Below are 15,865 nucleotides of genomic sequence, written 5' to 3'. Positions count from 1 at the left end.
GTCATTTGTAAATAAACCACCATGGCGCACACACTCCCTTTTCATCAGTTTCTGTTACCGCCTCACATACTTCAGCAACTCCAGAACAACAAGGCATCTACTACAGTTGCGGCGCACGACTCTGAGGTTGTCATTATCGTACCCTGGCAACCTACCATTCAAAAGTGCGTCCGATTTCATGTCATACACGAATCATATTATTATACACGAATATTATTATACACGAATCACATGCGTCTCATATTATACACGAAATCAGACGCACTTTTGACTGGTAGGTTGCCAGAGCACGATAATAACCTCAGAGTCAGGCGCCGCGACTACAGTGTTCCTCGCTACAGGAGCCATATCACACACTGGTCACAATTTGATTTCCTCTTGTTGTCTGGTCACCCCAATGTCCAAATATTTACTTAATATCACAAGAAAAATTTGAAATGAATAAAAACCACAACCATTAAATTGTATATACTTACCAGTTTAAGTTCAAATTTCCTTCTGTGCATAAAAGAATATTTCCTCACCAGTTTTAAAAATAATACAGGCCCATTTGAGTTGTAATCCAGCCAAGCCGTCAGCGAAAATTGTAAACCATTTCGCCTCACAAGGGAAATCTCACCGTGGGTCAGTTCGGCTAGCGGTTCACATACCTGGCTCGCATGTTACCCACTTTTGAACCAATGTGATGCTGCCTTTAATTCCATAAGGGGTGGCCACAAACAAATCGCCTCCATGTCGCCCTGTCCAACGTCACACATCCCTGCCCCCCAGGTCACACCCCCCACATATACCTCTCCACTCCATCCATCTCACCCTCGGCCTCCCCCTCCCTCTCCCCCCCTGCACCTCACTCACACTCCTCGTCAGTCTCTCACTCTCCATCCTCTCCGCATGGCCAAACCACCTCAGTGTATTTCTCCTAATGCTTCCTATCACATCTAGTAGTTATTGTTGTGAGAGAGAGAGAGAGAGAGAGAGAGAGAGAGAGAGAGAGAGAGAGAGAGAGCAGGAGAGACAACACCCACTACAACATATCTATCTTAATTGGGTAAAATATCTATCTACATTTTGCGTAGGGGCCCTGGGCTAGGAGAGACTACATAATATAGGGTAGGTCCTTGTGTGTCTATCCTTCATTATTTCCCACGCCCACACCAGCAGTCTGAGCTAAAATAAATCACCAGTTGGAAAGCGTTAAGGACAGTATGTAAATTTGGTGGCATCATGTACACACGAATGTACACACATGCACACAGACATGGCATACACACATACATATACACAGACATGGAAATACAGACATACAGACACACACTCATCTTAAATGTCAGCACCAACTGCCTAGCCCCGGCCTCCTACGCACCTCATGGGGCAACACAGGATTGGATGATGGATTATTATTATTATTATTATTATTATTACTTATTTTTGGGTAATATTATCTGTACACTATCATCATCATCACCACTACCACCATCATTATCATCATCATCGCCACTACCAGCATCATCATTATCATCATCATCATCATCATCACCACTACCAGCATCATCATTATCATCATCATCATCATCATCACCACTACCAGCATCATCATTATCATCATTATCATCATCATCGCCACTACCAGCATCATCATTATCATCATCATCATCATCATCACCACTACCAGCATCATCATTATCATCATCATCATCATCATCACCACTACCAGCATCATCATTATCATCATCATCATCATCATCACCACTACCAGCATCATCATTATCATCATCATCATCATCATCACCACTACCAGCATCATCATCATCATCACCACTACCAGCATCATCATCATCATCACCACTACCAGCATCATCATCATCATCATTCCTTTTTTCATTCCCCCTACCAACACACTCTCCTAGTCAGTCCCTCATTCTCCATCCTCTCCACTCCATCCCTCCATCTCATCCTTGGTCTCCCCCTCCACCTCACTCACATACACTCTCCTAGTCAGTCTCACTCGCCATCTGCACCACACATTCTCCTAGTCTCATCCTCCACCACACACACTCTCCTAGTCAGTCTCTACAACCGTTAGCATTTCAAATTTAAATCACACACTCTCCTAGTCAGTCTCTCCAACTGCCTGCATTTCAAATTCAAATCACACTCTTCTAGTCAGTCTCTACAACCGTTAGCATTTCAAATTCAAATCATACACTCTCCTAGTCAGTCTCTACAACCGTTAGCATTTCAAATTCAAATCATACTCTCCTAGTCAGTCTCTCCAACCGTCAGCAGCTCATTCAAATCACACACTCTCCTAGTCAGTCTCTCTAAACCGTTAGCATTTCAAATTCATATCAGCCAGAATTCAAATCATAATTCAGATCTAACCGACAAACTCAGGCCACGAAGCTACGAGTTGGAGGCGAGAGAAATACCGTTAACAGTGACTACGGAGGGCGGAGGGGCGGTGGGGGGCGTGGGGGGCACCGTGGGGGGCTTGGGGGGCGGTAAATTAGGCCTACGCATCATATTTTGTCCAGGCCGGTTAAATCCCGCCGTAACGGTTGGCCTGTCACTCATCTCGCCGTTTGAATACGTTGGCTGGCTGTTGTGGTAGTTGTGGTAGGGTGTGGTGGGCGGGGTGGCGTTGTGGTAGCGTGTGGTGGGTGGTGTGGTGTTGTGGTAGGTGTGGTAGGGTGTGGTGGACGGTGGTGTGGTGTAGGTGGACATATCAGCGTAGTCATCATCCTCAGCAATGTTCTCGTAGATGTTGTTACCTGTGGAAGAAATAATAATAATAATAATAATAATAATAATAATAATGATAATAATAATAATAATAATAATAATAATAATAATAATAATAATAATAATAATGATAATAATATTAATAATAATAATAATAATAATAATAATAATAATAATAATATTAATGATAATAATAATAATAATAATAATAATAATAATAACAATAATAATCATAATAATATTAATAATAATAATAATAATAATAATAATAATGATAATAATATTAATAATAATAATAATAATAATAATAATAATAATGATGATAATAATTATAATAATAATAATAATAATAATAATAATAATAATAATAATAATGATAATAATATTAATATTAATAATAATAATAATAATAATAATGATAATAATAATATTAATGATAATAATAATAATAATAATAATAATAATAATAATGATAATAATATTAATGATAATAATAATAATAATAATAATAATAATAATGATAATAATAATGTGATGATAAAAATAATAATAATAATAATAATAATAATAATAACAATAATTATAATAACACTATTACTAATACTAATAATAATTATAATAGTAGTAGTAGTAGTAGCAGTAGTAGTAGTAATAATAATAATAATAATAATAGTAGTAGTAGTAGTAACAGTAGTATACCGTAGTAGTAGTAACAGTTATCATAATAATAATAATAATAATAATAATAATAGCAATAGTAGTGGTAGTAGTAGTAGTAGGGTTAGATAGATAAATAGACAGAGACAGAGCTAGATAGATAAACAACCTGAGACAGTCAGACACATAGATAGCTAGATAGACAGATACATAGATAGATGGATAGAAGAATAGCTAGATAGATAGACAGACAGAATAGCTAGATAGACAGACACACAGAGCTAGATAGATAAACAGCCATCCTGAGACAGACAGACAGACAGACACAGCCACCCAGACAAATAGATAGATAGATAGACAGATAGACACACAGACCCCCAGATAGACAGACAGACAGAAAGATAGACAGACAGACAGACAGATGGACAGATAGATAGACAGCCAGCCAGATAGATAAATAACTCACCTGTGGTAGGGTCGGATAGATTGGAGTAACTCATAATCTCGGAGTGTGTCTCTCTCGGCCTCTTGTCTATCTCTCTTTCTCTCTCTCCCGGTGCACTACTGCCTGACTCCTCGGCCATGCGCTGCCTCCTGTGAGTGGCAGAGTGAGTGAGAGTGAGGGGGAATCAGTTTCCTGGAGTTTACATATAAGTTTTATATATATATATATATATATATATATATATATATATATATATATATATATATATATATTATATACATACGTGTATATATATATATCATCATCATCATCATCTGGGCCTCCTTTCCCACCCTAGGGCAGGGTGAGGAGAAGCAATGTCCAGACAGCCTAATTTGCCCAGTCCAATGGGCCACGCTTCCATTCACTCACCACTCAAACCCCCGGAATCCTGGCTCTATTGGATACGCCAATAAATATATATATATATATATATATATATATATATATATATATATATATATATATATATATAAATATATATATATATATATATATATATAAATATATATATATATATATATATATATATATATATATATATATATATATATATATATATATAAAATCTTACGCTACATTTAGTTATGCTAAAATTCATCATCTTACGCTCTATTTATCAACCAATAAATCAACGACAAGGATATCACCGGCACTTACGCTCTCAGCAGGACACACGCCACCACCACAACCGCCACTCCGATGAAACCAACCGCCAGGCCAGCGTACAGTCCGGTATATCCGTTATCCGCGCCATCCGGAGACAGAGACCCACCACGAGCTGAGTTTGTGGTGCCGTCCACTGTGTTGTCTGTCAGGATGCCCGAGCCGCGATTGTGCTCTGCCGGTGAGAGAGAGAGAGAGAGAGAGAGAGAGAGAGAGAGAGAGAGAGAGAGAGAGAGAGAGAGAGAGAGAGAGAGAGAGAGAGAGAGAGAGAGAGAGAGGGAGAGAGAGAGGGGGAGAGAGAGAGAGGGGGAGAGAGAGAGAGATCAGACTTGTAATCAGACAGGTAAACCTGTCAATTTGGTCATCCATTTTTTTTTTTAATGTGAGGAAGAAGGAACCCAAGGCCAAAAGAGCCTCAATAATCTGTTCCCTCCAAAACAAAAACAAAATAAAACCAGGGATGGGCCAAGGAGTGTGTTTGTGAGGGTAAGGACAACTTTGACCAACTTGATCCCCCTCCCTGCCACCGTCCCACTGGTACTTGATTTTGGCTTAGATTATTCCCCTGACAGGAAGTATATATATACACACACAGTATATATAAACAAAAACGTATGCAAAAAAAATAGTTTGTCCTCTTGGAGACCTCTCCTTTTATGTAAAAAAAAATCTCCACTCAGTAATTTTTTGACCAACTCAGAACACACACTGGGGGAGGGACCCCCCCCCACCCCGGTCGGGCCATCCCTGGCTAAAACCGATACCCCAGATACCTGATCCACCGCCCCAGAGACACGTTAAAATTGGTAATCCCATGACTGGAAATAGGATGTACTATTCTCGTGGACTATGGAGGCTCACTAGCACTTCTTCCTTACTAGCATATTACTGCACATGTGAATTGGTGTGTGGTGTGGTGTGGTGGTACTGTGACTTGGTTTGTAGTGTGGTGTGGTGGTATTATAAGCTGGTGCAGTGGTAGAGTGGTATGGTATGGTGTGGTAGTGTGGTGTAGTGGAATGGTAGTGTGGTATAGTGGTATGGTATGGTGTGGTAGTTGTGGTGGAGTGGTAGTGTGGTATAGTGGTATGGTAGTGTGGTACGGTAGTGTGGTATAGTGGTATGGTATGGTGTGGTAGTTGTGGTGGAGTGGTAGTGTGGTATAGTGGAATGGTATGGTGTGGTAGTGTGGTATGGTGGTATTATAAGTCAGTGTATACGTGGAATGGTAGTGTGGTATAGTGGTATGGTATGGCGTGGTAGGTGTGGTAGTGTGGTACAGTGGTATGGTATGGTGTGGTACATGTGGTGGAGTGGTAGTGTGGTATAGTGGTATGGTATGGTGTGGTAGGTGTGGTAGTGTGGTATAGTGGTATGGTATGGTGTGGTAGTGTGGTACAGTGGTATGGTATGGTATGGTGTGGTAGGTGTGGTAGTGTGGTACAGCTCAACAACAACACCACACCTACCTTTACAAACAGGTACTTCCCCAGACCAACTACCATTCGCCTGGCATGTGCGGTGGAATGGTCCCTGCAGCTGGTATTTTGGTAGGCAATGGTACTCCACGATGGTACCATACACCAGGCTCTCGTTCAGCCGTACCACACGCCCGAATGGTACTTCTTGTGGTAGCTTACATGACACCACTGGAATGGGGGTGGTAGTAGTGGTGGTTGTGGTGGTAGTGGTAGTGGTATTATTATTATTATTATTATTATTATTATTATTATTACTGTCGTTGTTATTATTATTATTGTTATTGTTATTATTATTATTATTATTATTGTTAGTAGTAGTAGTAGTAGTAGTCGTAGTAGTAGTAGTAGTATTGGTAGCAGTAGTAGTAGTGGTGGTATTATTATCATTATTATTATGATTATTATTATTGTTATTATTATTATTCGTGGTAGTACTGTAGTTGTGGTTGTGGTAGTAATAATAATAGTAGTAGTAGTGGTGGTGGTGATGGTAGTAGTAATAGTAGTAGAAGTAGTTATTATTATATTTGTCCTTCTTACTGTCATTCTTATAATAATAATAATAATAATAGTAATAACAACAATAATTATAATAACAATAATAATAATAATAATAACAATAATAATAATCATCATCATCATCATCATAACACTTTCAATCTCTACATCAACTTTATGACCCAAAATAAATCGCTTAAGAAAAGGTGTTAAGTAATTTCGAAAAAGGGACTAAGAATATGGCCTAAAAATTTATATATAAACTGGAGGTGATAGAGAGAGAGAGAGAGAGAGAGAGAGAGAGAGAGAGAGAGAGAGAGGAAATTGATGGACAGATGGACAGATAAATAGATAGATACATGAACAGATAGATAGACAGATAAATAGATAGATAGATAGATGGATATAGAACTGGAGGTCATAGGCAGAGAAAAATTAAGGTCTGGGGATAGATAGATAGATAGATAAAGATATATAGTCACAGAGAAAGACATATAGATAGACAGACAGACAGACAGAGGCACAGATAGATAGACAGAAATAGATAGAAAGGTGATAGCCAGGGGAAAAAAAAAAGCATAAGAAATCTGAATATACTGTAGATAGATAGACAGATAGATAGATAGATAGACAGACAGACACACAGATGGACAGACTCCATACACATAAATATGTTTCTTTATACAGTGAAATGGCGGGGGACACGGCGACGTGGAGGCGATTTGTTTGTGGCCACCCCGTACGGGATTGAGGCGTCTGGCAATAGATAGACAGGTACAGTACCGGTAAATTAATATTCATAATTATATCAGTAATACAACCATTGCAATTCATAATAAGACTGATTGTATATGTGGTGAAATAAGGGACACTGTCAAGTAAGGGACATTGTTAAGTAAGGGACATTGTTAAGTAAGGGACATTGTTAAGTAAGGGACATTGTTAAGTAAGGGACATTGTTAAGTAAGGGACATTGTTAAGTAAGGGACATTGTCAAGTAAGGGACATTGTTAAGTAAGGGACATTGTTAAGTAAGGGACATTGTTAAGTAAGGGACATTGTTAAGTAAGGGACATTGTCAAGTAAGGGACATTGTTAAGTAAGGGACATTGTTAAGTAAGGGACATTTTGGGACATTGTCAAGTAAGGGACATTGTTAAGTAAGGGACATTGTTAAGTAAGGGACATTGTTAAGTAAGGGACATTGTTAAGTAAGGGACATTGTCAAGTAAGGGACATTGTTAAGTAAGGGACATTGTTAAGTAAGGGACATTGTTAAGTAAGGGACATTGTTAAGTAAGGGACATTGTTAAGTAAGGGACATTGTTAAGTAAGGGACATTGTTAAGTAAGGGACATTGTCAAGTAAGGGACATTGTTAAGTAAGGGACATTTTGGGACATTGTCAAGTAAGGGACATTTTGGGACATTGTCAAGTAAGGGACATTGTTAAGTAAGGGACATTTTGGGACATTGTCAAGTAAGGGACATTTTGGGACATTGTCAAGTAAGGGACATTTTGGGACATTGTCAAGTAAGGGACATTGTTAAGTAAGGGACATTTTGGGACATTGTCAAGTAAGGGACATTTTGGAACATTGTCAAGTAAGGGACATTGTCAAGTAAGGAACATTTTGGGAAATTGTCAAGTAAGGGACATTTTGGGACATTGTTAAGTAAGGGACATTGTCAAGTAAGGGACATTTTGGGACATTGTCAAGTAAGGGACATTTTGGGACATTGTCAAGTAAGGGACATTTTGGGACATTGTCAAGTAAGGGACAAGTTGACTCCCCAGTTAGTCCCTTAAATCGAGGTTTGAGAAGAATGGTGGTGGGGAGAAGACGCTAAGAGTGAACTGGAAAGGAAGAGGAAAGCAAGAGGCAGTGGCAGGAAAGCAAGAGGCAGTGGCAGGAAAGCAAGAGGCAGTGGCAGGAAAGCAGTGGCAGTGGCAGGAAAGCAAGAGGCAGTGGCAGGAAAGCAAGAGGCAGTGGCAGGAAAGCAAGAGGCAGTGGCAGGAAAGTAGTGGCAGTGGCAGGAAAGCAAGAGGCAGTGGCAGGAAAGCAAGAGGCAGTGGCAGGAAAGCAAGAGGCAGTGGCAGGAAAGCAGTGGCAGTGGCAGGAAAGCAAGAGGCAGTGGCAGGACAAGACGGTGTATGGAAGGGCAGAGAAGACAGCAGGGAAAGCAGTGGCAGTGGCTGAGGCTTGTGATATGTATGAGGAGCTGAAAATACCTGAAGGGGAGAAGGGAATATACAGGATAGCGAGGATTAGGAACAGGTCCACAAAGGATATACATGTGAAGCAGATGAAGGATGTAAATGATGTGGTGTATGAGGAGCTGGACACACCTGAAGGGGAGAAGGGAATATACAGGATAGCGAGGATTAGGAACAGGTCCACAAAGGATATACATGTGAAGCAGATGAAGGATGTAAATGATGTGGTGTATGAGGAGCTGGACACACCTGAAGGGGAGAAGGGAATATACAGGATAGCGAGGATTAGGAACAGGTCCACAAAGGGTATACATGTGAAGCAGATGAAGGATGTAAATGATGTGGTGTATGAGGAGCTGGACACACCTGAAGGGGAGAAGGGAATATACAGGATAGCGAGGATTAGGAACAGGTCCACAAAGGATATACATGTGAAGCAGATGAAGGATGTAAATGATGTGGTGTATGAGGAGCTGGACACACCTGAAGGGGAGAAGGGAATATACAGGATAGCGAGGATTAGGAACAGGTCCACAAAGGATATACATGTGAAGCAGATGAAGGATGTAAATGATGTGGTGTATGAGGAGCTGGACACACCTGAAGGGGAGAAGGGAATATACAGGATAGCGAGGATTAGGAACAGGTCCACAAAGGATATACATGTGAAGCAGATGAAGGATGTAAATGATGTGGTGTATGAGGAGCTGGACACACCTGAAGGGGAGAAGGGAATATACAGGATAGCGAGGATTAGGAACAGGTCCACAAAGGATATACATGTGAAGCAGATGAAGGATGTAAATGATGTGGTGTATGAGGAGCTGGACACACCTGAAGGGGAGAAGGGAATATACAGGATAGCAAGAATTAGGAACAGGCTGATGAAGGATGTAAATGGTGAGATAAAGGTACATGAGAGATGGAAGGGGTACTTTGAGGGCGTACAACATGACAAGTACCCACAGGATCGTCAGGAGGGAGCAGAGGTGGCGACAGCGCAAAAAGGAATGAAAAACAAAAGGGCAACTGGACCAGATGAGATCCCAGTGGAGGCGTGGATGGCCCTGGGAGACGCAGGAGTGGATTTGATGTGGAATTTAATGTACAAGATAGCGGAGCAGGATGAGATGCTAGATGCGTGGAGGGAGAGTGTCTTGGTACCCATCTTGGAGGAGAATGGAGATGTACGAGGGTGTGGGAAGTATCGTGGAATTACACTGCTGTCCCACACAATGAAGGTTTGGGAAAGGCTACTGGAGGAGAGACTGAGGCTGGAGGTGGAGGGGGCCTGAGGTCAGTTTGGTTTCATGCCGGGAGGAGGAACAATGACCCCAATATTCATCTATCTATCTATCGCCAGACGCCATAATCTCATAGAGGGTGGTCATTTGTCTATCTAACTATCTATTGCAGGACGCCATAATCCCGTAAGGGGTGGCCATTTGTCTATCTATCTATCTATTGCCAGACGCCATAATCCCGTAAGGGGTGGCCATTTGTCTATCTATCTATCCATTGCCAGACGCCATAATCCCGTAAGGGGTGGCCATTTGTCTATCTATCTATCCATTGCCAGACGCCATAATCCCGTAAGGGGTGGGGGTTTGTCTTTGAGTTATTTGTTTTACGGGGAGGGGCACTAACCCTCCACCAACCCACTTGTTGACACGTAGGCAGCACGTATGGTTTGGTTATATGGTTACCACCCAGCGTTGTAAATGGTTTCATGGCTTACAGGAAACCATTTGGCTTGTCACTCAATGTAAAGCCACCTGTAAAGGAAAGAAAAGCAATAAGAAGTGACAGGAAAGATGGGAGAAATAGGAAGAGAGGAGGACAGGCACAGAAAAAGAATGATAAAGGCTAAGGAAGAAGTAGGTAGCACTACATCAAGTGAGTGGATGATGGTGAGAAATAGGAAGAGAGGAGGACAGGCACAGAAAAAGAATGATAAAGGCTAAGGAAGAAGTAGGCAGCACTACATCAAGTGAGTGGATGATGGTGAGAAATAGGAAGAGAGGAGGACAGGCACAAAAAAAGAATGATAAAGGCTAAGGTAGAAGTAAAGAAGTAAGCAGCACTACATCAAGTGAGTGGATGATACTGAGACAAATGGCAGAAAAGTATCGAGAAAAACAGAAAGAACTACATATGGTATTTACAGATCTAGAGATGGCCTGTGATGGTATACCGCAGGGGGAGTTGTGGAGATGTCTGAGAGAGAAAAGGGTACCGGAGAAATATATAAGACTGGTGAGGGAAATGTACAGAAGATGCGAGTGAGGAGTGCAGCAGGCGTGAGAGACAGTTCTGGAGTGGAGGCTGGGATGCGTCAAGGCTCTGCGCTGGGCCCCTTGCTGTTCAACATCGTATTGGACGTGTGGACAGAAGATGTAAGGATGAGGACACTGTGGGACGTGCAGAAGATGTAAGGATGAGGACACTGTGGGACGTGATGTATGCTGGTGATGTGGCTTTGGTGAGTGAAAAGAAGGGATAGACTGTAGACTGGATGAGTGGAGAACTGGAGGGTAGAGGAATGAAAATAAGCAAAACAGAGACAGAATATATGGTGTGTACAGAGGATGTAAGAATGAGGACACCGTGTACAGGAATGTTAACCCGTCGCGTCCGGGCAGAATTTTCACCAATGCCCCCCCTCCCAATCCCAGCAGATTTTAGAAACGTTTTTTTTGGCTAAAACCTCCGCTTTTTATGAGACGCATCGAAAATTCAGAGAGAAGGTGCTCAGTTGAGTTTAAAAATACGGTAGAAATAGGAGTAGCTTTACTTTGTTACCGTGTTCTCTCAGGCCAGGCTCGAGAGAAAACGTTTCCTATGGGATGGGTAGCTATTCCAAACCAGTCATAACTGGTTAGATATTAACTTACTTGGTACGAATTTATATGTAGTACAAGAGTAGATTGATTTTCAGACAATAATAAAGGCGATATAAGCGTTGTTCACTCACCCCAAACATCATCATACAGCGCCTTCTTTTACCACGTTACCGCCTCATCACTTCTGCTCGTTTCTTCCTTTGTCCTCCACCTCAGGAATCACTCTCGCCTTGAATTTCGTCACCGAAGAGACCGTGGTGCGACCTGTCTTTACTGGCCAGGTCACTGCGGACAGGTGAGTTGCCAAGAAAATGACGTGCGGGGGGAGGGAGGGGGGGTCAGGTGGGGCCAGGCATTATTCCCACCTGGTGTTGGGTAGAGGAAGGTCTCCCACATATGCCTACCAAAAATCACCCGTGAAACTTGAAAAATGTGCAAATGACGGACCTCGCAATTGCAAAACGTAGGGACACGGCGGGTTAAGACGCGAGTGAAGAGTGCAGAAGGCATGAGGGAATTTTGGAGTGGAGGCTGGGATGCATCAAGGCTCTGTGCTGGGCCCCTTGCTGTTCAACATCGTATTGGACGTGTGGACAGAAGATGTAAGGATGAGGACACTGTGGGACGTGATGTATGCTGGTGATGTGGCTTTGGTGAGTGAGTCAAAGGAAGGGAGAGAGTGTAGACTGGATGAGTGGAGAACTGGAGGGTAGAGGAATGAAAATAAGTATGATAGAGACAGAATATATGGTGTGTACGGAGCAGGTGCACAATAGACATGAAAGTACTAGGCTGGATGGTGTGGAGCAGAAGAGGGTGGATACATTTATATACCTGAGATCCACCCTATCAGCAGAGGGTAGTGAAGATAAGGAAATACTCGGAATAGTCCAAGTAGGATGGAGAAGATGGAGAGACGCATCAGGGGAATTGTGCGACAGGAGAGTGGCGGTGAAATGAAAGGAGGCACTACCCATGAAGAAGGTAAACGAAAGGAGGATGGAGGTAGTGGAAATGAGGATGTAGCGATGAAGAAAGTATGCGAAAGGAGGATGGAAGTAGTGGAGATGAGGATGTAGCGATGGATGTGTGTAGCGAGGACAGGGTGAGCAATGCAAGGATCAGAGGAGCTGTGAACGTGGTGGGGGGTTAGACACAAGAGGCAAGACTTAGGTGGTACGGCCATGTCATGAGGAGCGATGGACAAAGTGACGAGAGGAAGGCACTGGATATGGAGGTACAGGGGAGGAGGAGAGGAAGACCCAGGATGAGGTGGAAAGAAGACAGATAGATTGACAGATAGACAGACAGGTAAATAGCTAGACAGATAGATAGACACAGATGGATAGACATATGGATAGATAGATAGATAGACAGACAGATAGACAGAAAACTTACTCTCTCATATACTATGCGTTCGACACTCACGCAAATAGATAGATAGATAGACGAATAGATAGACAAACAGACAGATAGATACAGATAGATAGATAAATAGGCAGCTAGATGGATAGACAGAGAGCTAGATAGACAGATTAGATAAATAGTCAGCTAGATAGATAGACAGAGAGCTAGATAGACAGACAGATAGATAAATAGACAGCTAGATAGATAGACAGAGAGCTAGATAGACAGATAGATAAATAGTCAGATAGATAGACAGATAGACAGACGACTTACTCTCACAGCGTGGTTGGAAGCCTGACCACATTCCGTGCGTTTTACATTCTCGGTCTGCCTCTCCCACCAGCTCACGCCCTTCCTCACACGAATACGTCGCTTTCGAACCCACGCGCCTGTCCCTCTCGTTAACGCTGAGCCACCGCGTCAATCCGGATGATAATTCCACGCACAGCACCTCTGAAAGGGGGATGGCTGCTGAGTTTGTCTGTCTTTCTCTCTCCCTGTCTGTCTCTCACTCTTTCCATCTACCCCCCCCTCTCTCTCTCTCTCTTCCTCCCTCTCATTATCCCTCCCTCCCTCTGTCTATCTATCTATCCCTCCCTCTTTCTATCTATCTCCCTCCCTCCTTCCCCCTCTCTCTCTCTCTCCCTCCCTCCTTCCCTCTCTCTCTCTCTCCCTCCCTCCTTCCCTCTCTCTCCCTCCTTCCCCCTCTCTCTCTCTCTCCCTCCCTCCTTCCCCCTCTCTCTCTCTCCCTCCCTCCTTCCCCCTCTCTCTCTCTCTCCCTCCCTCCTTCCCCCCCTCTCTCTCTCCCTCCCTCCTTCCCTCTCTCTTCCTGTGTCCACCTCCCTCCCCCACACACACACACCTCTCCATGCCATGCATCTATCTATCTTTCCCTCCCTCTGTCTATCTATCTATCCCTCCCTCTGTCTATCTATCCTTCCCTCTGTCTATCTATCTATCCCTCCCTCTGTCTATCTATCCTTCCCTCTGTCTATCTATCTATCCTTCCCTCTGTCTATCTATCTATCCTTCCCTCTGTCTATCTATCTATCCCTCCCTCTGTCTATCTATCTATCCCTCCCTCTGTCTATCTATCCTTCCCTCTGTCTATCTATCCCTCCCTCTGTCTATCTATCTATCCCTCCCTCTGTCTATCTATCCTTCCCTCTGTCTATCTATCCTTCCCTCTGTCTATCTATCCTTCCCTCTGTCTATCTATCTATCCTTCCCTCTGTCTATCTATCCTTCCCTCTGTCTATCTATCTATCCTTCCCTCTGTCTATCTATCTATCCCTCCCTCTGTCTATCTATCCCTCCCTCTGTCTATCTATCCTTCCCTCTGTCTATCTATCTATCCTTCCCTCTGTCTATCTATCCCTCCCTCTGTCTATCTATCTATCCCTCCCTCTGTCTATCTATCCTTCCCTCTGTCTATCTATCCTTCCCTCTGTCTATCTATCCTTCCCTCTGTCTATCTATCCTTCCCTCTGTCTATCTATCTATCCTTCCCTCTGTCTATCTATCCCTCCCTCTGTCTATCTATCTATCCCTCCCTCTGTCTATCTATCCTTCCCTCTGTCTATCTATCCTTCCCTCTGTCTATCTATCCCTCCCTCTGTCTATCTATCTATCCCTCCCTCTGTCTATCTATCCCTCCCTCTGTCTATCTATCCTTCCCTCTGTCTATCTATCCCTCCCTCTGTCTATCTATCTATCCCTCCCTCTGTCTATCTATCCTTCCCTCTGTCTTTCTATCTATCCCTCTCTCTCTCTCCCTCCTTCCCTCTCGCCACTCACCCACACACACGGGCGCCTCTCCACTCCAGGTGCCGTTCGCCTGGCAGTAGCGGCGTATCTTGCCTTCCAGTTTCCAGTTCTCCCCACACTCGTAGCTGACTTGCGATCGGTAGCCAGTGGTGTTGGATAGCAGGCGGTAAGACCCGGGATTGATCGACTCCGGCAGCCCACAGTCAACATCTGGAACGGGGAGAAGGAGGGGGAGGCCGAGGATGAGATGGAGGGATGGAGTGGAGTGGATGGAGAGTGAGAGACTGACGAGGAGAGTGTATGTGAGTGAGGTGGAGGGGGGAGAGCAGGGTTGCCAAGGTTGCAGTTTTCCCGCCAAATTGGGCTCGTTTTGAAGCTCTTCCGCGGGCAGATTTTACCGGTCGCGGGTTGCGGTTTTTTGGGCTGGTTTGAAAACTGTCGCGGTTTTTTGGGCTAGTATGGAGTTAAACCACATCACGACAATATACTGAGAGAGAGAGAGAGAGAGAGAGAGAGAGTGTTTAAACATATGGCGGAGAGAGACAGGGACCAGTGGATGCAGCCAGTGCGGAGACTCCGGACGTTGCCAGCAAGCACTGCTGCAGTAGAGAGGATTTTCTCAGTATAATTTAGTGAAAAGTAAATGAAGAAACAGACAGCAACATGAAACAGTTGAAAACACTCTTCATGTTAGAGCAATATGCAGACATAAAATGTGTTGTAATGATTTCACAAACAAAATTATGTTAGCAAATTTCACATATGACGTACACAGCAACGAAACACAGTGATGATGATCATATAGATTTTTGAATAATATAAGTGTGATGGAAAGTTGACTCAGAGGGAGAGAAAATACCTTCACTTGCATGTTGTATTACCTAGTGTAATGATAAGTATATTTCAACAGAATCATTGTTGTTTTATGGGCAATAGTGTATTTATGGCAAATAGGGAAAGTTTAAGTGTATCAAGTGATCATTTCAGGCATTAATAGGGACCTATATATGAATTATTAATATAAAACACTAATTTCGCATAATAAGAGGATTTTAAAAATAATTATTGGTGTTGGGCTACTTTTGGGCTGGTTTTCAGTTGGG

The 15,865-nt window shown here is 42.8% G+C and overlaps 1 protein-coding gene across 1 annotated transcript in view; it reads right to left on the bottom strand.

Moving 5' to 3' along the window:
• Window positions 1-2,403: 2,403 nt before the first annotated feature.
• LOC145410607 (P-selectin-like) overlaps window positions 2,404-15,865 on the bottom strand; it is a 64,195-nt gene continuing 50,733 nt past the window's right edge. The window contains exons 19-24 of the mRNA XM_080280722.1: window positions 14,793-14,972; window positions 13,269-13,448; window positions 6,019-6,198; window positions 4,544-4,724; window positions 3,866-3,993; window positions 2,404-2,771 (exon numbers count right to left, since the gene is read on the bottom strand). Coding sequence (XP_080136848.1) covers window positions 2,404-2,771; window positions 3,866-3,993; window positions 4,544-4,724; window positions 6,019-6,198; window positions 13,269-13,448; window positions 14,793-14,972 — 1,217 coding nt within the window. The remainder of the gene's footprint in view (window positions 2,772-3,865; window positions 3,994-4,543; window positions 4,725-6,018; window positions 6,199-13,268; window positions 13,449-14,792; window positions 14,973-15,865) is intronic.

Source organism: Coenobita brevimanus, chromosome 10, assembly GCF_032717465.1.
Source record: "Coenobita brevimanus isolate Jiangsu-jjx chromosome 10, ASM3271746v2, whole genome shotgun sequence".
NCBI classification, from domain to species: Eukaryota; Metazoa; Arthropoda; class Malacostraca; order Decapoda; family Coenobitidae; genus Coenobita; species Coenobita brevimanus.
This window is presented reverse-complemented; position numbering and strand designations above follow the sequence as displayed.